Here is a 27,672-nt window from a genome sequence, read left to right as displayed (position 1 = left end):
CAATCACAGTACTTGCGGTGACAGGAAAATGAGACATTGTGACTAAAAGCGCTGTGGGTGAATCCAGAAAATCTGACACTCATCCATCCAAAGTGACAGTGATGTCGGTATGAGACAGTGATAGATCGACATGGGAAAACACACACACACACACGCACACACACAGAAACCGGTGAGGTGAAAAGTTTCACCTTTTATCAAACGTCCCTGGAGTTTGAAAGGCCTCCCGGGGTTGGTGGTTATAAAACAGCTACATCCTTCTGCTTTGTGAACCACCCCACATTTTACATCAGCACCCTTCTTGAGCTTCCTAAACTTCTTTTAGCCAAATTTGTTACACAAAGTTGGGAGTTGGAATGGACTGACTGGGTGCTGCTGTTTCAGTGCACACCCCCACATACACATGCACACGCACACACGCACGCACGCACGCCGAGAAACCGTGAAGTGCTCTCACCGATAGTGCAGTGCTCTCCATTCCAACCCTGGTGACACTGACACTTGCCATCCTTGCAGGTTCCATGTTTGATGCAGAGCGGGTTGCACACACGCTGGTCACAGCCTGCTCCGGTCCAGCCCTCCTCGCAGCGACAAGCTCCACCCATACACACTCCATGCGTCCCGCAGTCCACAGAACACACCTCTGCAGGAAGAGGGAGATAGATATTGTTTCTGGCATTTGATGCTCTCAGTAGCCCCCAAAAAACAAAGTATTACAAACACTTCTCAGTATGAAACAACCAAAATAAACAACATGCAACCATCTACTACGTTGCTTATCCTCACTAGGGTTGCAAGAGTATGTTGGAGCCTATCCCAGCTGAATTTTGGCCGAGAGGCAGGGTATACCATGGACACATATAGACTAACAAACATTCACACTCACATGCAATTTAGATTCACCAATTAACCTAACCCAATAACATAAATGTTTGTTTTTGGAATGTGGAAGGAAACCGGAAAACCTGGAGAAAACACACACAAGGAAATCATGCAAACTACAAAAGATTCAAACCTAGATCTTCCAGATTCATTTATTTTGGTGGTTGTGCTAAAACGACTCAATGCCATCACCTCACTTGTGATATTGCTTGCAACAATATGAGCTACATACATTAACAGTTCAATAAAATGTACTACACAGGAATGACTTTAATTTAGTTAATATTCAATTATGTTTTCGGGAAAGCAACTAGTATCTATGTATAACTAATTACTTTTTTTAAAGTAATTTGTGACTCGTAATCACTAACAATTTACGAAATATTTACAAATACTTGGATTATATACTACAATACTATTGTCTAATCCAGATTAGAAAGGTGGTTAATAACATATAAGATAGAGAGTAATTCTGATTCAATTAAAATGAGTGATTGTGTAGACAAATGGATATATACATAATCCCGGTGCCTCCATTAAAGTGGCTATTTGGAGGCAGAGGCGTGTGGAGAGATGTGACAACGTTGATTATGTGTCTGAGACCCCCGTGGAGTCGGGGATGCAGTATGCACAGATGTTTTGATACACATTTACTGAGGGATGCTGCTGAGGGGAAGTATGTTGTTTTTATTAAAGTCAAGCATTGCTGCACTCATAATGAATGCCGATGCCCTGCTGGGAAGAATAGTAGTATTTTTATTGAGTTATTGAATGTAAACAGTGCCTGATGTGTATGCAGTAGGTACTTCTTTTTCTCATCTAGATGCATTTATCGTAACAGTGTCCGTGTGCACATATCCTATTTCAGTATGTTACTAATTGGTCAAGTTAGCAGCAGAAATGAAAGTCAGTGACACTGTTTTGGAATATAAAAGGTTAAGTAGTTGTCTCACTTCATTAAGAATAGTATTTTGGCAACCAACTGCGCTTCATAACACACCTCATGTAGCAGAAATCTTTGTTGACAAAGCAACGGGAAGTGCTTCTTGTGTCATACATTTATTGTGGTTGACAAAAGTGAAGGAGCTACTGCACAAGTGAGCAGTTGAGTTCCACCTCCGATTGTGCAGAAGTGATGCTGTGCAATGCCGGACTGAAAGCTGTATGAACCCCTCCACACTGCAACCCAACCGCTGACCAATGACAGAACCATGAAGGCAGAGCTTGGTCATGCTCCTCCATGGCCTGGCAACATCCCAAAAAGCCATGGAAGCCATGGAAGCCATTGGTCAATGAACTTTCTTTATTCTTTGCCAACAAGAATATTTGTTTACATTTTCTGTATGCAGATATTGTATCTGTAAAAATATATTTTTTTAATATTTGGGGGTGTCTGTAATGGATTCATTGGATTTATTTTTTCTCTTAAGAGAAAAATATTTTTTGTTTATGTATGATTTGGTTCTCATCTGACCTTTGGGAATTAGGTAATAACAAAAGCAGATAAACCCCCCCACAGTGGTAACTCCCATATTTTGTGATGTGGTGAGTTTGTGAATTACACACACACACATACACAGAATACATAATTGCAGTTTATGCTGCTTTTCATATCTGATTTCTGAACAAGCATCCGTTCTTTGCTTGTACTTACCCATAGAGCAGTCAGGGCCCATCCAGTTGGGGTCACAGCTGCACAATCCAGTATCTGGAATGAAAGCGCCGTGACCGTGGCACTGGTCTGGACATTGAGCTCTGGGCAGCTCACAGTGGAGCCCTCCCCATCCCGGCTTACAGTGGCACTCCCCGTTCACACAAATGCCATTGTTGGAACATGTTGGGTCCAGGCAATCCACTGCATTAAAGGCACAGAAACCAAATCAATAAAGCCAACACAAATGAGAAAATGTCACATCACAGCTTACGCTTGAAGACAAAGAAATGTTATGAGTAGGTGTTTAAAGGAAGAGAACTGACAGAAGGCATGTTTTCATTCTTTGTGTACACCAAAAGATAATGGCATAAAAGACATTAGCAAACACAAGGCAACTAAAGTGCACAATAATGGCGAGCGGCATCTTTTAATTGTGTACCACTATGAAAGACCAACCAGCCACACAACAAATTAGAATTCTGCGTGGAGGCTTCCCTGTGCATTTGTGTGTATGTGCTTATGTGCTGTACACACAAGAGAATCTGACAATGTCAGTCTGCCAAGCTGACAGCCAGCTCGAGAAAAAAAAAAACAATTTGACAAATTACCTCCTCTCGGGCAAAGACCTCCACCCTCCGCATCTACCCCACCCATCCCGTGTCCTGCTCGCTCAGCCTCTCCTTGTCCTCTTTCCCCTCCTCAGCCATTATTGACCACCCCCCCTCCCTTTTGCACACATGCTCACACATCGCAACCTCCGCCCTCCATTTGTGTTTGCCAGGCAGAAAAGGCGAATCACAGCTATTGATTTTCATGTCAGTGGCACTCCAGGTAAATTGTTTGAGGGAGTCTGCTGGGATGAATATCATATATGAGACCAGAGCAGAAAAGATTGATTAGAGGGGAGAAGCAAAGCAGGAGTGAACGCTGACATTGCTCTATGGCCCTAAGGCTGTGACCTGTTTGGCCTGTCACTCTACTCTTCCTCATCTTCACCACTGGTACACACTTTCCTTTCTTTCCTTTTACAGTTTTACCTCATATTGACCTCATACTGCTGCTTCCATCATTTGTACCATTTTCCACCTCTTGCTCTTCTATCTTTCTGATGACCAGGAGTGTGGTAGGCAGGTACTTCTTAACAGAGATCAATAGATGCAATTTAATCCCTTAATAAAATCTGTGATGTGTTTGGCTGTGTAACCATTTGTCAGCTCGGTGTATATATGGTGGGAAAGGACGCTCGCTCAGAGTGAGACTGTGCTATGATGAGCTGTCACAGGAGCTTGGAGGAGTGTGTCAGTGAATGTACGATGTGCTCTTTTGGCAACAAACATCCGTGTTTCCAGGAAAATAATCACCATATATTGAGATGCTATGGCAGGGAATACACATTTTTAGTTTACCTTTTTTTTCACAGGAATTTTGTAAGGTATCATTAATGGTGGTTGAAGATTGGGGAGTGCATGCCGGTTTGTGTATGGCTTTAATCGGTTTTGTTAAACTGGTAAAGAGGCCGACGTAGTGCTACAAGTCTGCAGGTTAGCAGATGCTGCCAAAAATTTCCTCCTTTCCCCTGCTTATTTCCTTTCCATCCAACACAACAGGTTCCACTTTTTGGCAACAATTCAGTACTATCAGCATGGCATATCTGCTATATTTTGGTGAGGTGTTGCAAAATTCTGCCAAGACTGTCTGGCTTTACTGCTACCTTCCCGAGGATTCCAACATCCTTAAATCGACCCCTGCTCACCTTCTGCACAGTTCTGTCCTTTGTAGCCGATGGAGCACACACAGTTGCCATTGGTGCAGGTGCCGTGGCCGCTGCAAAGAGGGTCAATGCACTGTGTGACAGGGACATCACACTCGGGTCCTTTCCAACCGCTGTAACACACACAGGAGCCCTTGTCGTACTGGCCGTTGCCGCTGCACAGCACTGGGCATGCCGCTGGCAAAACAAACAAACAAACAAAAAAAAAAACAATTAACATCTTTTACATGGATTTTTCTCACCGACACACACTGCCTTTACCCTACTTTCGCTTTAGTGGACGGATGGTAAATATAGTGGTTAAGGTTGTGGAGAGCAGCGCTGTCATGAAGAGTAATTACAGGGAAAAGTAACTAAACTATTCATCAAAGCTGTCTATCCCAGGTGAGCATCGAGCGAGAGAGATATTAGCTTGAGGAGCTGCCATTCATCATCAGTCATCATGTCACAACTCAACACGCCATTTTTTCAGCTCTTAATCTTCCCAAACCGCCTTCCTTCGTGTTTTTCTCTCATTAGAGAGCAACACTCTTGTGACGGGGGTAACACCATTGAAAGCAGCGAATACCTTTGGAGCAGTCCATGCCATGGAATCCTGGGAAGCAATGGCACACGCCAGAATTGCACTCTCCGTTACCATGGCAATTGCGCGGGCACTCCTGCACTGAATCTGTGAGAAAGATAAAGTGTGACAGGGAGGGAGAGAAAGAAGAGAGGGTGAGAAAGCCTCAAAGCTTCGATTAAACCATCGGCACTATTCACTCTTTGAGATACTATAGGTTGAGCAAAGGAGCTCAGAGTCTCACAGTCTCACAAACATCAAAAGGAAATGCATTCTTTCCTTTCCGCTGCCTTTTTCAGTGTGGAGAGAATGTATTTATTCATGAAGTAGGCAGCCATAACCCATACTCTATTTCTCAGAAGACAGTATTAGTAAAGTAACATTAGTAAAGTAACATTAACAACTATACCACATACAAAAAGGGTTGTTTTACATAAAAATAACAATTTATTTACAAATTTAACACCACCAACCATTTGCAATTTTCACAGTTGCAACAAAATTGTGTGTGTTATGTGCATGCTACACTCGTCCATGCTCTTCCACTTCCTCCTTGATGTCAAGCGAATTTTTACAGGAAAATGATCCATGCCGAGCTCTTATTAAATGCACTTCTGACACCTTGTGGCCGTCTTTATGGCTTAAAACTGCTGCAAAAATGACTTTGATTAGTGTTTTGCCTCTCAAGCATAAAAAAACATAAAAATATGAAATATGTCTTTGGTATTAAATACTCAAATATCCAAGTTAGATTTATGGTTCTGCAGCTGAATCTAATTCAGTTATTAAAACAGTCAGTTAATATACATGTTTATGGGCGCATCAATTACTGGTGTTTTTTTTCACCATACACTGATGGGTCCCGGAATGTAACTCCTGCAAAACCCATTTTCAACTTGATTCTTCCCACACATTTTGGTGCCAGGAAACCCAAGAGAGTTTTGGTGGAAAGTTTTCTAATAGTTTCCCATTTTGCTTTTGGCTGATGCCACTCTGACAACACAAGGCAAAACTCTCCTAAATCCCCTCTCTTGTCTCTTCTATGCCCTCACTCCTCCAAATCTCCAGCCCTCGTCGGCCTCTTATCCTAATGCCACCTCTCTTGCACTCCTCCTCACATCATTCCTGCCACTTCAGTCCATTCTGGCTCTGCCCCCACCATTATGTCTTTTTCCACAAGCTCCCCCTCTTTACTCACTACACGGTGTCACCTCGCCACCTCGGGCTCTCGTCCTCAACAATACTCTCTCCCTCGGCTTGACTCATTCCGTCATGTTCTCATACTCGTGCCATGAACACACTTGAGTTTAATGGAGGCTTTTCAGGTCCCGAAAACAATTAACTTGGTTTGTAGTATTCAATTTTTACAAACACGGGTTCTGTGGTTTTATTACTCCGAGGGGTTCGTTGATGAATGTTTAAAGTAACAAAGCGGTGCCCTTTTGACTGTATGACTATTGCCGTGTTGCTAGTGGAAATAGAAATGCAGTGGAATATATTAAAAAAAAGGGCTTTTATAAAGGTACTAATGCAAATATTTGATTCACACAGTCAGAAATATTAAATTTAACTTCTGCAGCTCTCATATAGTGATATCTATAGTGCATTAGTGGCTGCTGAGAGAACTAGAGAAAATGAGACATTATAAGGGTTACATTGAGACACCCAAAAAGATGCCTAACTTTATATTTATTCCCACAAGGCATGCTGGGTACACATGCACACTTCACCAACAGAAAGTTACACAGCATGCCTTCTGGGTTATAAACATTGTTTGGCATGTATTTTCATATTTTGATTTCCACAAGCATGTTGATGATGTATTTCACATGTGGTACTTGTGTTATTTTGGGTTGCCCCATGAGCAAGGCAGGCACACATGCTGACACTCACCCATAATGTTTGTACTAAAGGAAACCGTTTCCCTTTCGCGACCATCATTGTAGAAAGCCAGGTGCCAGGCTCCGGCGTCCAGGTACTGGACAAAAACTGCTTCATTGAGGACCACGGTTTGGATGCTCCTCCTCTCTCTGGGAGATTCGACCACACTCCATTTCTCCTTCCCATCCAAGCGCTCCATGTAGTCATACTGCAGGAGAACATGGGAAAGAGAGTTCTTTATATACGTAGATAGAAGTAAAAGTAAGTGGCTGAAAAGTGTCAGGGACGACGACAGCAAGCCACCAAGAGATCCAAGTACTGAGTCTACAGTCAGATGCAGTAAATACAGAAGAGTGCTTTACTGTGGAGCCTAGTGGGCACAGATTTATGGTTTCAAAAGGCTTTAGTTAGTTCAGGAAGTGAGACGGTTATCTACAAATCAACTTGGTTGTTAATTGCGTATTTTCAAGCTAATAGGAGGCCATAAAAGTCACATTACTGTGAGATTTAATTAAATGTAAATCATGGATTCAATTTGTTTTTTGGAGCAATGAGTCACAAATGAATTACAAAATGTCCCACGACATAAGCAAGTATTTTAATGGATTTTGCATGCGCAGGACTAATTTAGCAGATCAAAACAGACATTGTGATTAATGAAATGCTATTTCTGGGATTAGAACATCATGACCAAGATGCTGACGGATTGTCATGGACCACTGCCACTGCGTACCTGTGCATGCGAGGGAGGCAAGCCCTTGCGGATGTACACTCCGAACAAGGCATCCTTGCCCAAGGAGATGTTGAACTTGAGAAACTGGGCTTGGCTGAGGTAAAGAAGGGACCTCCAAAACACTCCTGGTGGGACTTCCTGGGTCACTCGCCTCCCCACGTCAATGCTGCCTGTGTCTACGCTGCTGTTCCGTCCTGCCCAGGGTCCTGGTGAAAGGGGGAAAGAAACTGCATAATCTGTGATTATAAGCATTGATTGTCAGAATCAATAGTTAATCATCACAAAATACAGCAAATAATCTTCTGATGGAATTTATGGCCAGTGAATAGTAGAGGATGAGCACCATTAGCTCTCTAATAATTGTTTATGCAGGAATAAATGTGACACTGGTACCTTTGAATTAAAACCGCTGCTATCTGGGTTTAAATACAAGACTGCGAGGACAGACACCAGACAAAAAGAAACCCGCAGCAAACTGCAATCAGGTCACCATCTTACAGCGGTGAGTTTGGAGGAACAGGAAAATATTGTGTGCGTGTGCAAAAAGAAGACGGAGAAGAACAAAACCTGCATTCGACTTAGACGTCTGGGAACAAGTGGTCCAGCTGCTTGAGTAAGTGAAACAAGAAAACCACATGGGGGTCCTTAAAAGGGTGAGATACAATGCAGTGGGGCTGATGGGTAAGGCGCTGATGTTTTATTTGGCTGCTGACGTGAGATAATAAACCTACTCTCGCTCGCCATAACTCAGCAGAGTGGTTAAAAAGCTCATCGTGATAGCACAGCTCATACGGTGTCATAATTTATAGGCGTCTCTTAGTTGGTGTGAGCCCATTTGGGCGCAAAGATGTGTTATACAACAGAAAACTGTATAAAAGCCTCAAGGACGAGAGAGGTATACTTTACTTTGGTTTGTAAAAGCAATACACGTATATGTTCATGATGATAGCCGTGCTTTTTCCATTTGAGTCATGGTGGAAGCCTTTGCTTATTATGATTTGTGTTGCGTTTTGATTGTTGTTGACTTTTGTTGTGCTTCAGTGACAAGGTTCCACCAGGATTGTGTGCATAAGTTGTCCCTATATTTCCCACTGAGACCAGTCTATTGCCCCATTCATGAACATGTTGCTCATTGCAGACTGAATACAATACTGCACTTTTGCTGACTGTTAAACATTGGCATTCCCTTCTACTGACTGCTGTTGTAGTGGAGGTCAAAAACATTAAATACCAATTTCAACTGTACATTAATACACCTGTGAACCATGTGACCCAGTGCAATAATATAATAATATGTCTCAACAACACAGAATCCAATCACCACAGCAACAAAACATACAGTATTATTTTTTCAAACTGACACCAAAGGTTTAATGCCTTTTGTTATGTTTTTCCAGCCAAGGTTGCTACTGCATCTGACGGAGTGTGTGTTGTAGTTCATACCTCTGCCTCCAGAAGGCAGCGTGGCCACATCGCTGTTGACAGGCAAGCCGGCCCCCAGTCCGTTGTTTAACACGGGGCCATCGGACGGCTTCAGCTGCCATGTCAAACCCAGCAAGTTGATCGCTGCACACAAGGGAGAGCAAGATGAGGGACGAGAGTGGGAGGGAGTGTGAGGACATATGACACGAACAATACAGTGTCGATAACGTTTGGCATGATAGCAGTCACACTTGAAAGCTCATCACGCAATAGAAGTACACGGGGCTGACCGTCTGTCATTTACACAACTGCTAAGGCAGCTTTTAAAGAAGCTGTTTTTATTCTGTGTCACTGCATTTCAATTAAAAAAAAACAGTTAATTCAGTGGAGGATATTTTGGAGCATAGAACTGAGGAAAGTCTTATAAAACAGACAGCAAAACTATAAAAAAGTCATCTTTTTTTCACTTTTCTTCCTCTATACCTCAACTCCTTGCAATCGTCTTTCAAGCTGACAGCGTCTCCTGCTTTTATTTGGGGGCCTTTACACTACCTCGCAGACAGCAGGTGACAGATTGCTCTCTGAAGAGATCACTCTTTGACTCTCCTTCCCTTGTCCTCCTCTTTTCCTCCAAAGTTCTATTATTGTCTGCTGCTGGAGCAGGACTGTGTTTGTGCCTCATGTTCTCTACTCCTTACTTCATCTTCCTACTCAGAACATCATGAGAGGAATAAAGTCCCCGAGATGAAACATCTCAATTTCAAGAGATTCCTTCAAAACGTAAGTCATTACTACACACATTTCCCAAATAGCATTTTGTCAAATAATAATTAATTACCGTAGTGTAGCCATGACATTAGGTAGACTTGGTAATTGATCTAATACTAGAGGTCGAGCAAGGTCACTACAGTATCCTTGAGCACGTTATAAATTCTGCTCCTATGAAAGTGACAGTAATAACAAACAGCAAATGTCTTTTTTTTAATTACTTTTAAAAAATTCTTGTATTTAGTATAAATCTACATTTTGAATAATCTTTTTGCTGAAAGAAAATGAGTTGTTTTGTCTGGTGTAGTAAGTACTTCACATAATGTCACTTAAAATGAATTATTCACTTGCAGTACAGTATGTCAACATGCAGCACATGGCTTGGATACATGAGTATACATGATATGATGCATAATACAAGTGTTATGAATGAATGACTATCAGCCTTGGGCGCCTCCCAGCAATGGGAGTCTGTAACACCTGCATCGGAAACTCAGGAATCAATTTCCCTCTTGTCAAAATCTTTCTCCACTTGTCAAGACTTTGCACACACGTGGAGGAGTGTAAACGTTGCTGAAAAAGCGGATGTAGCTTCAGGATTCGCTGCCGGGCCACACTCGTTCTCACTCCAGACGTCTCATCGCTACTTGTCTGTTTTTTGTGTCTTCTTTATTATTCAGTCCTCTCTCCCTTTCTTGCTTACGGGCAAATGAAGGTGCTGACACCTGGGCTACTGCCCGGGCGCCACCACTGTCAGCTCTTTTTTTATTCTTCATGGGGGAAGTGGTGTGAAGAAGAGGAAGTGTGACTGGGGAGACGTTGGGGGGGTTGACACTGTCCTTCCTTGTCTCGCGCAGCCACCTCTCGCCCCTCGTCTCTCATGTTGACCTTCATTTGTCTTCCTCGTTTCCATTTTAATTCTCCCCTTTTTCCTTCTTATCTTTTGCCTGTCCTCCCCTCGTGGATAATGCGGTCATGCATCCCTGCACACATACAGTCGCACGCGCAGAGAGATGGTATCATGAGGGAGAAGTCGATGGAAAGATTACCTATTGAATGAGTCACAGACAGTACGTAACACTAAGGCTATTGTGATGGCGCGCTCAATCTAGGTCATCCCCAAGAACATATCCAACTACCATGCACTCAGCTGTTCATCAGCTTCTTGAGTGACATTTTGCTCTCTCGGGAGACCCATAGATGGCACTCTTTTTCTTTGGTGATGATACAAAGCAACAGGTTTCTTTACAGAATACAGAGATGAGATATAAAGACAAATATAGAGACAAACACGTATTATGCTTTCTTGCGAGCACAATGCCTTTTTCACAGGGTGTGATTAAATGAAACTGATGTATTTAGCTTTGTTGCCATAATTTTAACCATTTTCTGTTTGCCACATAATGGTTGTAATTACTATTTTGAAGCTACAATGGCGGCGTCTTAAAATGCTACAGTGCATGACATGAAAACTAAATTGAATTGAATTCAAGTGACAAGATAAGGAAAAGTACATTCTAATTTTGGCTGTGGTGTTTTTTTTTTCTTTTATCTCGAGCTTCCCTTCATGTACATTTCGTCACACGTGTGTGTGCACCCGCACACACACACACACACACACACACACACACACACACACACACACACACACTCTCACACGAGATCACAGAGATGCAGGTTTAACAAGCAAACGAGTTGGATTAAAAATAGATCAGATGCTTCATGTGGTTTTTATGTAATCTCAATGCATAATTCAGAGAGGCAAAGTGCTTGCCAGTATCATCTGCAAACGACAGCATCTGAAGAAGTAGCACACGTGACCCTGTGACAAAAAGGAGGAGTGAGGACCGTTGGACAGTGGGACGAGGAGGGCGGATGAAAAGGAGGGGGGTGCCCGCTAAGCTCAGAGGGGGCCGACAGTCAGGAGTGTCGAGACGAAAGAACGCTGCGTTTTCCAAACGTCTGCAGTGAGCAGAAGTGCAGAAACAAGGAACAGAGAGAATATGGGAGGACAGCAACAACTAAGAGAATATTAATGTACAAATCCCCCGAGGATGAGAAAAAGCAGGAAAACAGGCTGCAGATGATGTTGCAGGAAAGAGAGCAGATGAATAAGGGCCATGCAGATGCAAAGAGGAAAAGGGAGAAGCAGGGAACGAAGATTTAAGGGACAAATGGCTCTGTGTTCATTGACTGGTGAGCTAAGAAAATGGTCATGATTCATTGTCTGACAGTAAGTGGTTCACAATATGGGTGATCAGACAGAAATACAATGCTTCTGTGTAGGCATTGTGTGTTTAGGAAGTATTTATATGTCTCGAGTAAAAGGATGTTAATGGATGTCTGCATTAAGAGAAAATAGAGTGGAAGAGATAGAAGAAGGTGACTTTGTGTCAGACTATGCACTCGAGTGTCCCGATGCCGGGAAATATTGTCTCATCATCATCAGTCTGTTCTCTGAAATATGTTCCAAATCACCATTTTCTCTCTCGCTTCTTACGTCTCTCAAGTCAGCCTTATCGTGACTAATGCAAAAGCATGTTTTATGGCAGGAACGGCACTATCCCTGACAAAGGAATTGTGATTCCTGCGGCAATTGTGTGATTGCTGTGGGATGCTGAGCTGAAAAGCTGAAGGTTTCTATTGATTGGTTTAAATCACAATATACAGTTGAACGCCTTTAAATCATGAAATTAAATCATTCACCCATCCATCCATCGTCTATGCCGCTTATCCTCACTAGGCTCGTGGTATGCTGGAGCCTACTGCAGCTGACTTTGGCCGAGAGGCGGGTTACACACTGGACTGGTCACCAACCAATTGCAGGCCTTAAAGGGGACTTATCGTGCTAATTTATAGCCCTTTGAATTGAGTTGTGGACTCCTATAGAGCAGCTCCACACAATAACTAGTTGAGAAAGTTTTCTAGATCTTTCAGAATCTACACCTACTCCACCTGTATTTCCTTGGATTTCCGAAACAGTCTGTTTGAATTTATTTCATCCACTGCCCCCCTATGGGCATGCCCACTCTGCTGTGACAGTACCCGGACACGCCCATATCAGCAAGTCACCGCCTTGTTGGAGCCGGTTACAACAATTATGCTCACATATGTTTTACGTCAAGCACTGAGATTTCACACTCAGTGGTCCTTGAACACACCATAGCTGTCTAGTGTGTAGCTTTGACAGTCAATCTGGCCTCTTGCAGTAAGCATTGTGGATTATGTACATGCGACTTCTCTAGCCTGCTCGCCTCTAGCACTACCCTGACAATAAATGCTCTCCATGAATTAGTTTCTTTTCTGTTTTCACTCTACAAGAAGAAGCACATGGAGGATCACAAGGAGATTTTAGCTACAGCAAAATCATAGATGCTTCCTTTGTACACACAAAGGAAGCTTACTGGTCTCCCATCTCCCATGGCCATCCCAATAAATGCATATTAACTGTTCTAATTCGCCACTAAATGAACAACTCTGACCTCAATTAGGCTGGTAATTGTTGCTGAGACCAACCCCCTATTCTCAGACCGGCTGTTAATTAGTTTAGGAAGTCTTTGGCTTTCTTTTTTTTTTTTTACCACTACAAAAACTCTGATCTATTGCAAACATAATAATGCTGAGTTTTGATTGGCATTTTCAAAGAGGTATCAATTCAATTGAATTTAATCATTGAATTTATTTATTATCGTGGTTGAAGTATGATGTGGTGTTGCAGCATTTTCTGTATAAAAATAAAATGTATTGCAACACACACAAGCACAAGCTTTAGTTATGTTTTAATTGACCTATTTTATCAGATTATATCGACTAAATTGGCTAATTTGAGTGCAAAGCTGATGAGGTGTTATTTCATGTCTAAAGGACTCTAATAATTAGGGTTGTGAACGATACACTAATGCAATTGGATTTCCTTTTTGACAAGCGCCGGTAGCAGCCTCCAGTATCGATAAGAATCAGCCCTAAATCTTTACATTACTCGATTGTGGAGACATGAAACGAGATAAGCTATCGTTTGACAGATTGACATTTGTATTTATAGTGTTAAAATGTGTATTTAGGAAGTCATCAATATGTTTACAAATAAATAATCCTACTTTGTGGAAATTCACTTATCACAGTCAGATCTCGAACCAATTGACCGTGATAATTGGGAGATTTACTGTACAGTTAAATTGATACCTCTCTGAAAGGGTTAAATATAACACTATAGCATTAGCTTCATGACAGTAAATCTTGTATTGATAATCTGCAAAGGTGCTGTACCTATTTTGTGGCCGTTGTTCATTCAGGTAACGCAAAACAAACACACAGAGAAATACAACCGTTTCCTTCCATTCCTTCCTGACGACGTACACAGAGTTTGACTATTTTCATGGGATTTTAAATATTCAAAATCCAACACTCACTTGCACATTAAAGCGGCTTCTTTCTTTCAAAGTTTTTTCCTGAGATCATTTGTCTAGATAAAGTGCATTTGACTGTTGTCCTGGGGGTGTCAAATGAGCTAAGAAGGGTAATTTATCTGCCTCTGATGGTGTATCATTTGCACATGCATGCTTAAAATTGCCATTAACGACAGCACTGTGCACTTGTGCGTACATACACACACACACACATACACACACACACACACAAAAGGCAACCCCGACGGGACCTTCTCACCCAGCTGATGCAACCCATCTGAAACTGACTGCAACACAAAAAGGTTATGCGAGTTGCCCATCACCGCTACGCCACCTGCACACGCTAAAACTCTATCTGGCAACAGAAGTGGCTTCTGAGCATATTGAGACAGCTCCATACAAATGTGGCCTTGCGCGCACATCGTGTTTGTGTGCACGATGGGCTAAATGAAAAGAGATGTGAATCTGAGTGATGTCCTCTTTTCTGAATCCTCATTTCCTTCTCTGATATCTCTACCTTATCCTCCGCACCCTCCCTCTGCCTCGCCCACCCTCCACGTTCTCTGTTCCAAATCAACCCATTCTGCCGTGTCTCATCCATCCTACCGGCCCTTTCCCTCTCATCGATCTGTATTAGAAACAGGATATGAGGAACTATACTATCTTATCACAGATCAGAGAACGAAGGAGAATGAGTGAGGGGGAATGGAGGATGGAGGACGGGAGAACATGTTGTGGAGGCCAAGAGACAAAATGGGAGAAAATGAGAGAAGAGAGGAAAAGGGATTCTTTTATCCGTCTACTGTTTCCAATGCAGGAGTGGCGAAGCACTGCGGGCCTAATTGGACTGACAATTGAGTCCTGATAAGACCCACACTAATGAATAAATGAATGAGAAAATAAATGAATCAAACCAGCCCTTGCACACTAATGTAAGCAATATGAACACACTCGGCTGTGACGTCAAAGATGCTGCTAATTCAGAGCGTTACGGGTTAAATGCTGTAATCATAGCATAGCATCTTTACCATGAAAACATACAGAAAAAGCCATTATTTCTGAAATAGTTATTGGATAAACACTGATGGTACAGTCATGGCAAGCTGCCTGTACAAGTCTGCTTTATATGTCTTGGACAAAGGAGATGACCGTTTATCCCTCAGGTGCAGATGGTGTAGCACCTTGTGATTGGTCTTGGCCATGCCCTGCCCTTTTTTGGACTGGCAGAGTGTGGTAAGAGTCTAACCTTTCTCAGTACGACAGGCCCTGCTGCTACGGACACACGCTCCATGTCTGATCCTTATGCCCAGGTTCCTGCATATCACCATATGCCCGACTTTTCGCCTTCACCTTTGCACAAACTCACACCAAATGCTTAAGGACACAAACACATGCACACACGCACACACACACAGACACACACACACACCTACTCATTGGCGCTGGCATGAGCGACACATCCTGACCTCTAGCTGTTCCACCTTGGGGTAGCAGAAGGGAAGCCACATGTAGAGGGAGAGGGGACTTTGGGGTCAAGGAGCTGGGCTTGGAAAGGAGCCACATTGTGAAAGCTGCAGGTCTGACACAATTACACAAAACAATTCCCGCCCTCGAGTATGCGACTGGCATTGTTAATCTTGTCTGAAAATTCTTGGTGGTTTTATATTATTGGAAGCATGAAATGTAGAAAAATGATCACTCAGAAGAAAATCAGCATACTATTTCATACCAATTTATAACCCACAAGGCATGCTTGGAATCCTGTGTCTATAGTGTACATTGTGTTCCGCTTATGTTACTTGGATGGGTTATTTATTTTTGTTGCCATTTGTGAGTGGGGATCACACCACCTGCAAGGACTGCTGGGTAAATTCCTGTTCAGGAATTTTGCGCATGGGCTTCCCAGCATGCCTTACAGGTTAGAAATTATTACAAAATGTAGTTTTGTATGCACATTAGTGTGTGTCTCATAGAGGGCCATCTCAGTAACAGTCCGTTACCCAGTTACATTGTGTTATTTGGTGGGAGATGTTTGGTTTGATGACCTCCTGTTGAATTGTGTTAAGTGTGTCAAAATATACATTATTATGGACGGTCCAATTACTTTTTCACCATTGATGTGTGGTCTGACAACGCAATCCCCACAAATAACGGGGATCTACATACTGCAACCTACAGCACGAGTGCATGATCTCATTTATGCCTGATGATTTATGGTGACTTTCCTAGCAGCAGGAAATGTGTCATTAAAAAGAACCATTTTGTGTCCTCATTAAACTCAGTGGGAACTCTTTCAAATTGACATGTCCTCTTTGGAGAAATTTGTGAACCTGTTTGACTATTCCCAGCCTGTGGCGATGAGATGTGATAATTATATGCGTGTGCTGTGGAACATTTGGGACAAGACACTTCTGAAAATAAAATAGAAAAAATACTTAGCATGACACACACAGGTGTCAGACACTTTGAAAGCATGAAGAATGAGCAGAAAGTAATTGTGATCTGCATGGAATAGTGGGACAGTCATGATGGATTGAAAGTGGTCTGGTCTTACAGGGATGAAGGTCACACCTGATGACTGTGTGTGCGTGCTTGCGTGTGCGGCTTGTTTAATCAACAGACAAGGGCCCTGAGAGTAAGACTAAAAATATATATTGTGTGTGTGTATGTGCTCTCATTTATCAGTAGTGACAATACCATGTGGAACATGCCACAATGCGCTACAAATTCGACCATCACACGCTGATGTGGTGCATTCCCACAAAGGTGACACCCACGCCCGCTAGCAAGTTTACTCAGTGCAGTCAAGGGCGCACCTGTGACCATGCAGATGTGGACAACATTATTGGTACCCTTTAAGAAAAAAACACAATTGTGACTGAAATAACTAAAAACTGACAAAAGTTAAATAATTTAAATAAAAATTTGAAAATTTTTGCAAATTTTTGTATTTTTTTCTGTATTGTGACTTTTGTCAGCTTCCAATTATTTCAGTGATTCTTTAAAAAAAAAGAAAATTCTACAATTTTGACCATGTGTGACATGACACTGATCTTTTATTTGAGGATCAAGCTAACTTCCTTCTTTCTTGGCTCTGTCAATTTTTAATCTTCATATCGCTTCACTCTTCTTCTGTCCTCATGGCCCTGCTGGCGTCCTACAGAGTCTCTTCGTTCTTTTCTTTCTCACTGTCACACTCCCTCTGTTCTCTGCTTGCTGTGATCAATTAGGCAACATTAGTCCCACTGATATTCCAGGCGACGTAACCTCAGGAGGCTGCATTATCCTTCATCTCTCCTCCCCTCAGTTTTATCCTCTTCACACCTGGCTATCTCTGTCACTCCTAAAACCAGACCCTGATCAGCTCACATTCCATTATAGGGAACATTTTTTTCCAGCAAATTTCCACTTCCACCCCCACTGTCGAGTTTTTACCCTTGCCTCTTATGGCGCAGACAGTGACAGAGCAGCCTCGGCCCTTTTCCTCCCTCTGTCTCCAGTCATCTATCCTACCTTAGTCTGCCGCTTATATTTTGGCAACAAGGTGACAGTGACACATTCCCATTCTTCCCCTCTGCCCTCCCTGAACCAAACGCCATTAGACCCTTGCATTTCTGCATCCCGCCAGCTTGTGACAGACCTACCCTTGCTCTGTATACCAGTCGTTCACCTGTATCCTAGCAACAACCTTCACTTTGGCTCTGGTGATCCATGCGGTGCAAGTACACCAAACAATGGAGATATGACACTAAATATTCTAAAGCAACAGATATTCTGAAGCCACGGGGGCAGATCAGCACTTTGCAGCGTATGGCGCTCCACATTTGTCTTCCATTATGAACTATGGTAACTTCAAAAAGTGTCAAATGATTCTCTTGTCAAATCATTCCTATCTCCATCTCTGTGCTTCTGTGAGATTGAAAAGTTCTGAAGCAGTAATTGTGGACTGGAAAAATAACAAGAAGAAATGCGAAGGCCAGCAACCGTCTCAAGGCAACACAATGAGAACCAAGTTACACATGCTGTGGTTTGTGCTGAGGGAAGGAGGACCCACACACAAACGCACAATCGCCAACAATGAAGAAAAGTGCTGTTCAGGCACATGTGTCCCGGTGTAATTTATGAAGGGGACTCCTGGGCAAGCACCTCAGAGGCGTCCTCTTCACGCTGCATGGCTCTGGGCGCTCTCCACAATCCTGCCTATGAGCATCATGCTCACACACAAAGACACACGCACATACAGAACAAAAACAATGTCGAAAATCCCCTTATGAGCAGTGAACTCTTTCGACTGAAACTCGCTGCACGATTACTACAACAAAAAGCTAGGTAAACACAAGGGTTTCAGGCTTGGCAGCTCTGTAACAGCTCTGTTCGGCTCAGACAAAACATCAAAACATTCCATTACAACAGCTGAAATGGGCCTTGTCGTTTTCCAAAGTAAAATAACAATGAGCTACATTTCAGTAGTGCTTAGCATGTTGAATTAGAACCAAATAGACAAGTATATTTTGGTAGGAAAACTGGTGCTTGAAATGCCATCAAAGAATTCTAGAAAACTCAACAATGCTTCCAATTTACAATCAGAGGAAAATAACTTTTTATATTTCTTGCCGGTAACCACGTGCTCCTATTGCAGCACTTAAGACCTCTCTCTGTTGTGTACAAGAATACATTAAATTTACTTCCGCATGTAAGCCATCACAATAAATACAGAGAACAAGTTAGGTGCCTTGCTCGGTCATGAGTATGGGGAGAAGGAGGCACTGCTCAGTCTTTCACTGCTCCTACAACCATATGTTGGTCAGGGGGATGCAAGGCTATTCATAAAAGCCACGGCTACACATACTGTGCATGAATGCATACATTAACATACTGTACGTATCGGAAATGCATAAATACACACATGGCAACAGCATTTGATATCCTCATCTGATAATGTGGGATTTGTCTATGAAAATAAATATTTGTTGATTAAAAAAAACATTTGAATAATATAAAACTGAATATAATTAGTCCTTTTCTATCTCATAACAGGAAAATTCATGTTTTTTTTCAGGAGCTGTCATTTTTGTCTTGTCTTTTTCCGTCAAAGCTGCACGTGATTAGTCAAAATGTGTGTGCAGCGTGTATTGACACTCACTCGGAGGGAAAAGGAGGGGTGGCACACACAAGCAGGCTGCAAAGGTGAGGAAAATGAGCAGCGGGAAATGTTTTGAATGTCAATCTTCAGTAAAGACGAGCAAACACCGTTACCTGGATATTGCTTTGTCTATTAGTTTTGTACATTTGAATTTATATTTAATTGTGTAATGTTTTATTGATGTTGTGTTGTTTCACTGTAAATAGTTGGGTATTTACAAATAACACACACAATCAGATTGGACCTTTTTGTCTCACTGACGTTTGTTTTTGTGTTCTGTAGTTTGTTTGTTGTTGAGCATTTAAATTAAGCCGTATAAAAACATTGATATAATTGTATTTTTTTTATGTTAGAAATTAATTTTATTAATATTTTTGTAAGAAATCAATAAAAAATATTTTTTTTAAATAAAAAAAGGTCGGTTCTGTAAAAAGAGCCAAACTTTTCATCACTAACGCAGAAATGATATGCATCCTGGTAATACAACCGGCCGGTAAAATTACATTTTGCTTGCTTTGACCGAATGTTCACTTCAAGCATTAGACGGAGGTTTTACAATAGGCAGGTGGGGAGGAAGCCCCCGCCCACCCCAGCTGCACAGCTCCATATGTGGCTGTCCACTACAGTGTGACCGTGAAAAGCCCAGGAGAGAAAGGATCTGTCTTAATGCCAGGGGCAAGGGACCTTGATCTGCTCAGTAAGACTCTCAAGGGCACTCTGTGGGAAGAGGTGAAGTGCACACACACACACACACACACACACATACAAATACAAGCTTGTACACACATACACACAGTTGCATTTTGGACAAATACATGGGAGGTACCAAGGGAACTCCACATGGATGGATGGACAGTGATGTATATATATACGTACATAAATATATTCCACATACACCATATATCCAGATAAATAATGTAACACAGTCTAAATAAGTTATGACGATCAGGAGCGGGGTGAGGGGTGCGTGTTTCTGCTGATGTTACTTTTGCCATGACTGAATCCCTCCCTTCTCTGTTGACTCTTGTCTCTTGGGTAAGAGGCTAATCAAGGGCTTGGTGACGCATCTGCCTCCACCATCTAACACACACACACACACACACACACACACACACACACACACACACACACACACACACACAGACACGCACATTTTGTCTGATTGTCTTGCTCTCACACACACTGACTCACACACATACATAATGCTGTCCTGTGAATCAGGTCAAATAAGAATAACATCCATACCATCACACACGTACACTATCTTCCATTCCAGTGACTTCTTGCAAAGGTTTTGCTTTACGTTGAAAAAATATACCCTGCTGCATCTGTTAGATGCAACGCTGGCTGATACAGATCACAGAATAGTTGGGAGGCAGAGAAATACAGAATATGACCGTGTGAACACCATCCGTACTGTGGAACAGGTTTCTCGGCCAAGGGGACAGGAAGACTCGGGTTGACGAATGGGGTCATATGCAGTAGAATCCTAGATGAGAAAAACCTGGCCTCAGCTAGACTTCAGACATTGGATAGCTACAATGGAGCTGCCAAGCCAGGTTCCAGACCTTAACCCTACAGACAAGGGAGCTGAAACTTTGGATTTCCAAGAAACAGCCTCAAAATCTTCAGTACTTAGAAGATTTGTGCAACCCTGGTGAGCAACTACAACAAACATCTGACCTCTGTGTTTGGGTTTCTTCACCAAATACTATTACTAATACTGTAATATTTTGCCATAAAATACTTGTTCCTCACAGTCAAATACAAATTATTGTACCTGTATAACAATTATGTTTTTTTTTTCAATATCCTGTCTCTAAAAACACAGCTACCAATACATACAATGGACTGTTCATGTATTTCTAAGGTGGTAAACTTTACTTTATTGCTCCTGACTGCATGGCAAAAATCTGCAGGGTTACTTTTACTTGCACAATTTCCATATTTAATTCCTAATTCACATCAAATAAACAACACTGAAAGACCAACTTCTTACCAATGAAGTAGGACAATAGGATGGCCAGTAGGGCGGCAGCAGCAATGGCCGTCACCGCTGCACACTTCCAGCTGCAGTACTTGGACGGCTTCTTTAGCTTGAAGGCTGAGCGAGAAAAGGTGTTTCTGGGTAGCAAACGAGGAGGCGGAGAATACACTGTTCCCGAGGTGAGAGGGTAGCCGGGAGAGGAGCTACTGAAAAGAGGGGTGGTCCCAGACGATGTCTTGAATAAGAAGTGCCTGAAGACAGAAAACAAGACAAGTTGTCAATGTCGATGTTAAGAAAGGTGTCACAAACATTCTGATTGCTCTAGGGCCACAACAAACATGAATATTGTTTGAAAATATATTTTGTGATGCATTTCGCCTAAAACCTCTTTTTTTTCAGTCATGGAAAAAAGAAGCCTCAGAAGATATGGAAAGAAGGTGCCTTTGCTTTTTACACAGAACCCAGCAAAGGCAACATATTGCTACAACTACTATTGTGATTGCACAATAAGCTTGGATAGTTGGTCTAGTGCCATGACTTGGTCTTCAAGAACAGCAACCTGGAAAAATCCCAACATGTTTAAAAGAAGAAAAAAACAACCTAAAAAATTTTCAGAGATTACACATATATGTAAAAAATGTTTTTTTGTCCCACGAGTGAGTAAAATACTGTACATACGTTTAAAGGACTAAACTGGCACTGTAGTGTTGGGGGCTGGGGAAGACAACACTTCAAACTAAGATATATAACTAACTTTCATGCAATGGGTCACATGTGTGCAATCCTTGCTCCAATGTCTCCCTTCCATGCCATATGAATTTGAAAATGCTTGAACTGATTGTGTCTCCGGTACAGCCTGTTCCAGTCCAAGGTCACTTTTGAACCTTCATCTACTGTTTTATTTCTCTTCAATTCCGTTGCTTTGCTTCTTTTCACACAATTTATAATGCTGTATCCCCGCTTTTGACGGCTGTGAAGGATCTTAGCTGTCCCTTTCTCCTGTTCTCATTGCCCCAGAGGGGTCAAGGCTCAGAAAGAGGATATAAGCAGAATCTAAACTATCATCCCTTGGCTCATATTGCCCATTATCCTCTGCTATTGCTGCACCTGCTCACACAGTGCACAGTTCTCACGTCATTCTTTACCCATTTCCTGTGCTATTATTTTTTTTCTTTATTCAATAGGAGCATCTTATTTCCCTTCTTTTGCATCCCTCATTCCCTTATGAAAGATTTCAATTTTCTTCTGCCTCTTTCTTTTGAGACTTTTCTAGCTTTAATCGAGAAGGAACATTGTAGACATAGGAAGATAATGAAAGACTGCTAGCAGGAACTGGAAGACATATTCCATAAGGACACAGGTGGACTAGGTTGCATCTTACTGTTGTCCATGTACAGAAGGTGAGAGAAGACCACAGACCACCTCAGGTCAATATGGTTTATTTGAGCAGGTGAGGTTATGCCAGCTACAAAGAAAGATTGAGAGAAACTGAATAATTATCAGATCTGCCAACACTGAAGACATTATGACTTGACCAATGATGGACCCATGCGAAACCAGGGTGGCTCTGGCTCAACGGTGATACCACCCAAACGACCATCGCTGACGGGCAGAGGCCCCACTCCATTGTATCCTAATGATTGTCATTTCAAACCACTAAAGAGCTAGCTCCTGTCTTTACCTGCCTCCTCCTTTAGAGAATAAACAGATTGGATCTTGCACCGAGCTCTCGGACTAGAGCTGTCCTATCTAGTCTGATTGGTGTGTGTCCCACCTAGTTTTTGAGCATGAACTAATGAAGGCTGATGAGACACATCTTCTAAGATGACCTGAACAGTTACATGAACTGGTTACGTTAACGGATTGCAATTTAAAATATGCTTAGCAACACCCGACTGTGTGGTCTGTTGTATCCGTTTGATGTCTCTAATAACTGCTGTTTCATAACAGCCTGTCTGAACATGTGTCTGCTCATCGAAGAACAGTCAGTGGAAACAGGTGATGTGCTCAGAGCATGACGATGTGATGTGGGAGCAGCGTTCCACTCGCTATCAATTATTCATCCAGTCTCTTCTGTCTCTTGCTCTTTCATCACCACATGCTACCGATTGTTGGGATGGCATCCTGGTGGAGTCTTGACTTTTTGCTTCCTCCGTCCTCCCATTCTACCAGATATGTAATCTGTGTCACGAGCTTGAGGAGAAGGCGCGCACACAAAGAAACATGAGGGTATTCTCTAAAAATAATAATTTCCTGGTTACAAAGTCTCCATTGTTAAAATGCATGCACGAGCTTACACACAACATAATAGCCCCTGTGCATATATATGCACACATACACCAAGGTCATTCACTGTGCGCCTTTGCTTCAACTCATTTTCACCACCCATGACACTCCTGGCAATGATTAAACACAATGTGACTGATGTGGGTGACAGAAAGCAAATTGCTTGCATTCCACGTGAGACAATGAACAGAATATGGCGTGCATGCATTGAAAGCATTCTTTCCCTTTACTGCTTGCGTGTAGAGGGGCCGCTGTGCGCTTGGTGTGCGATGAAAATATGTCTACAAGCCACACTAATTACTACTAGGGATGGAAAGTGTCTAATGTACTCTAGGGAGGTAATTGACATTGATTTATGTTGCGAAGGACCATGACGGCGTTCTATCATAGCAGGCAGCTGGCAATCACAGCATTGTATCATTAAGCTGGCGTGTGCATGTGTATTGTGTGAGTTATGTGTGTGAGTGCTGAGGAATTGTCCTCTGTGGTCCAGCATGGAAACGTCACACATAATTAGAGAAAGCTGACACGGACCCCACTACTACCTCTTTTTCCTCCCGCACCGCTAGCAGCACAAAGAACGACTGCAACCCCGCTGCCGTGCATTCTATCGAACACAAGAAACACTCGTGCACAAACACAGGGAGGAGGCAAGCACCTACTCACACACTGACACACATTTTCTCACAGAGGTTTCTTCCCACGCACCAATAATCAAAACTGATGTGGGTTTTCTTTTATGAGATTGCCCCATATGCGCTTGCAAACACTTAATTTGCATCCACATGGAGAAAAAATGAGAAGAATGGAGGACAGACAGGGGGCTGTAGATTAGAAGAAAGAAGGATGTATTTTCACTCTTTTGCAACCCCATTGAGAGAAAAGAGGACCTTGACAATTAACTGCAGAACAGAGAGCTTGCTGGGTAATTAGCAGGAAGTCAAAGCAAGCATTTCCCTTGAGCGAATGTGGACATACGTTTGCAAACACGCACACGCGTCTTTATTTCCTCAGCTCTAACAAACGTGGTTGATCAGGACAGCACTCGGGGAATCATCAGACGGACAACTCATAGGAAACAAAGTGCTCAAAGATGTTGCCACGAGAATTGTTTGTAACCACAATTGGGAAACGGTACAAAGCAGGCGAGATGGATGCAGAACAATGGACGTTCATCAGATACATGTTCTTCTGAAGAAGGACAAGGTTGTGTTGTGTTTTTTATGGCTCAAATGTATCAAAGTCATATAATTTGTTGGTAAATGCTGTGATATGTCCTGCTTCAAGACTTTGGAAGTACATTGTAGCACTGCACGATTAAAATGTGACACTAGGTGGGCACTAGACCTGGGATGATAATAAATAAATGACATGATCACACAATAAGTGAAAAATAAATGAGCTTCATAATTTTGACGCCCTCTATTGCCATTGCCATGCCTCGTTTCTCGCCTCCAAACAGTCAGGAAGAGGGTTTCAGTACCTAGGTGTGTTTATTGCATAGAACAACGGCATGACCATAGTGAGCCCTTTGTCAGTCATACAGTCTCAGTGGGTGGAGGCGGGGCAGCTAGTATACACACAGAGTGCAGAAGACTGTAACATAGTAGAAATCATATTAGTAGATTTGAATATACTGTCATATATATTTTTTAATTGTACTTTTTTAAAAGTAAAGTTAAAATCGTGTCGTTCTCCTGGACTCAATCCCGTGTATCGTCGATCCCCCTACTATTTAATAATACGGTTGTAATAATGTGTAATAATAATGATGGTGCCTTAGCAGTACACAATAAGAAAGCCTCCAACTTGACAGCATTTTTGTTGGATGTGTCTGCAGGGAGTTAACCTATGACCTTCTGCTCTTCCAAGCCAAGTCTTTATGTCTGGAACCATTGCACCTCCAGGGTTTTGAACACCTATCCTGAATGATGCTCAATGCATGTGTAATATTGATATCATTTTTATACAATCTACAGAATGTGTTACCTCTGTAAGATATGTAAGTTTGTTGGAGAATTGATAGCTATTTCACACCGTGCTGGTTGGATATGAATGTTTTCTCTGTAACCGCTCCTTCTTATTCACCCCCTGTAGTTTCCACAGGTTGCATCTCCAAATCTGTTCCCGCAGTAATGCATTTGAAAGTAACCTAGCCGCTCCCCCCTCCACCTTCTGCAGCTCCTTCCAGATAAATTGAGATGCTGCACCCATCACATTCATCATATTTCTCCCCTTGAGTTGTGGCTCATGGAGGAGTAAGCAGGGGAATGTACTGAGAATATAGCATGAGACCAAAAACTCAGCTTCCCCAGGGAGGGACATACAGGAAATTGGGTGTTTTATTGTAAAACACCAACAAATATATGAATGTACACCACATGTACACCAACTTTTACACTCTTGCCAGAAATACATACACAATGTCAATAACTATCTATAGTTAATTATCCCACACCAGTAAAAAAATAAATAAATAATCCAAGAATGCCACATCTTCCTTTTTATCTTCTCCCTCACACTCCCCAAACAATCTCCTTCACTTGCCATCTCTCTTTATTTGTCTCCCTATCTATCGCTCCCTCCTCTACCGTAAACTACTTTCCATTTCCTTACCTCTCGCCCTCTTCCAGGTTATATTTCTATGCTAGATCACCTCTCTCCCCTCATCTGTTTCGATCTCTCGCTTCCTCTGCCAGTCATCCAGACCCAGGGGTGTTCTTCGGTGATCAATCTTCATCCTCTCAGAGCTGTCACACTATAGGGTCAAGCCAAACACACAAATGTGCACACACACCGTTGCAACAACGGGTGGATGACAAATGCCAAGATTTACATACCATGCCAATGAGGAGAGTTTGCATTCAGGGACACATGCCTGGATACAAATAAACACACAAAGGCACCCACATGCATCTTCATTACCTTATAGTTGCTTTATTGTAATCAGATATGTTTCAGCAGTACTCAAATTTTGCTAGATTGTCAACCAGTTACAGTATGTTATTCACTAACTCCGTCCGGGCTTGGCCACCACTATTCCCAGTAAGATGGCCTCAATTTGAGTCATTTGTACTCCTCGGGCCTCCTATGGTCTCTCAGGCAAACACCACATGACCAAACAGTGGCACTGAATGTTTGGATCACATTTTGTGACCGAGTTCTCAACAACAGTAAAGCATAATGAGATTATTCAGTCTCTTTGTTGACACAAGATTATTTTTTTATTTTTTGCAATTTCCAGTTTTTCCTATTCCCAGTTTAACCTCTGTGTAAAGTACAAAAAAAATCTGACGTTGGAAATTGACATTTTACGATCATAAGCATCATATTGAAAAGGTCATAACCAGGTTTTGGAAGCCCTAACTACAAAAATATTCCATTTATATAGAAGCATCCTACTTCGTGGAAATTTACTTAATTGGTTCCAGACCTAACCAAAATTAACAAGGGATTACTGTAGCTGTTTGAATATGAGTCACTTGGAAATACATGTAAATAATTTTACACAGGCAATAGATCGAGTTAAATATGTGAATTCAGCCTAAAATTTTACCTGTAAACAAACAGACAATGTCAAAAAGATATGAATTTGCTCATCATTATCATAATCATCACAGATTGAGAGTAAATCTGCTCTGCAGCAGATGTTTCCAATATTTTACCATTTTCATGTAACTAAATAAGATCTAATAACCAAAATCACACAGAACAGATGCAGTGCTGTTCTACATCACTGCAACTAATAAGCAGAACAGTGACAATCAAAGCTGAGCATTCATTATTGTTAGAGTTTACTCCATTGTGCAAGTCTGCTTATAGTTGTGGTGGGTAAGCGTGTATTGGGGAGGGCAACTGCTATTGGTTAACAAATGTCACTGCAAATGGTCCCTGCTCAAAGCTGTAGCTACACAGGGCTTTCCTCTAGTCCACATGTACGCATGCATCAGTACAGGCTGAGCATAAAGTTGCGATCAGTGAAGCTGAATTAAACATAGCCAGGCCTCATTAATGTTGCAAAGGGCCAGCACACTGGGGAACACATCCGAAACCATCAGAGCTGGAAGCCCCAGTGCTCAGCAGGAGAAACACAACTACAGCTTACAGAGTAAACGCTCAAAAACGTGCACATGCTAGCGAGCATATATGCAGCGTCCCTATCACCACGTGCCTCTTG

General features: G+C 42.2%; 1 protein-coding gene across 19 annotated transcripts in view; it reads right to left on the bottom strand.

Moving 5' to 3' along the window:
• Positions 1-27,672, bottom strand: part of tenm2a (teneurin transmembrane protein 2a) — a 181,686-nt gene that overhangs the window by 26,593 nt on the left and 127,421 nt on the right. For 13 of the 19 annotated variants that reach the window (XM_058063580.1, XM_058063578.1, XM_058063577.1 and 10 more), the window contains 8 exons: positions 21,222-21,460; positions 8,927-9,049; positions 7,484-7,710; positions 6,763-6,958; positions 4,876-4,977; positions 4,290-4,484; positions 2,537-2,737; positions 458-643 (listed from right to left, as the gene is read on the bottom strand). In XM_058063580.1, the coding sequence (XP_057919563.1) occupies positions 458-643; positions 2,537-2,737; positions 4,290-4,484; positions 4,876-4,977; positions 6,763-6,958; positions 7,484-7,710; positions 8,927-9,049; positions 21,222-21,460 (1,469 nt within the window). The remainder of the gene's footprint in view (positions 1-457; positions 644-2,536; positions 2,738-4,289; positions 4,485-4,875; positions 4,978-6,762; positions 6,959-7,483; positions 7,711-8,926; positions 9,050-21,221; positions 21,461-27,672) is intronic. The other 6 variants (XM_058063582.1, XM_058063592.1, XM_058063584.1 and 3 more) reach the window with 1 other exon arrangement.

Source organism: Doryrhamphus excisus, chromosome 23 (genome assembly GCF_030265055.1).
Source record: "Doryrhamphus excisus isolate RoL2022-K1 chromosome 23, RoL_Dexc_1.0, whole genome shotgun sequence".
Classification (NCBI taxonomy): domain Eukaryota; kingdom Metazoa; phylum Chordata; class Actinopteri; order Syngnathiformes; family Syngnathidae; genus Doryrhamphus; species Doryrhamphus excisus.
The sequence above is the reverse complement of the archived record's forward strand: the minus strand, read 5'-3'. Positions and strand labels throughout refer to the sequence as shown.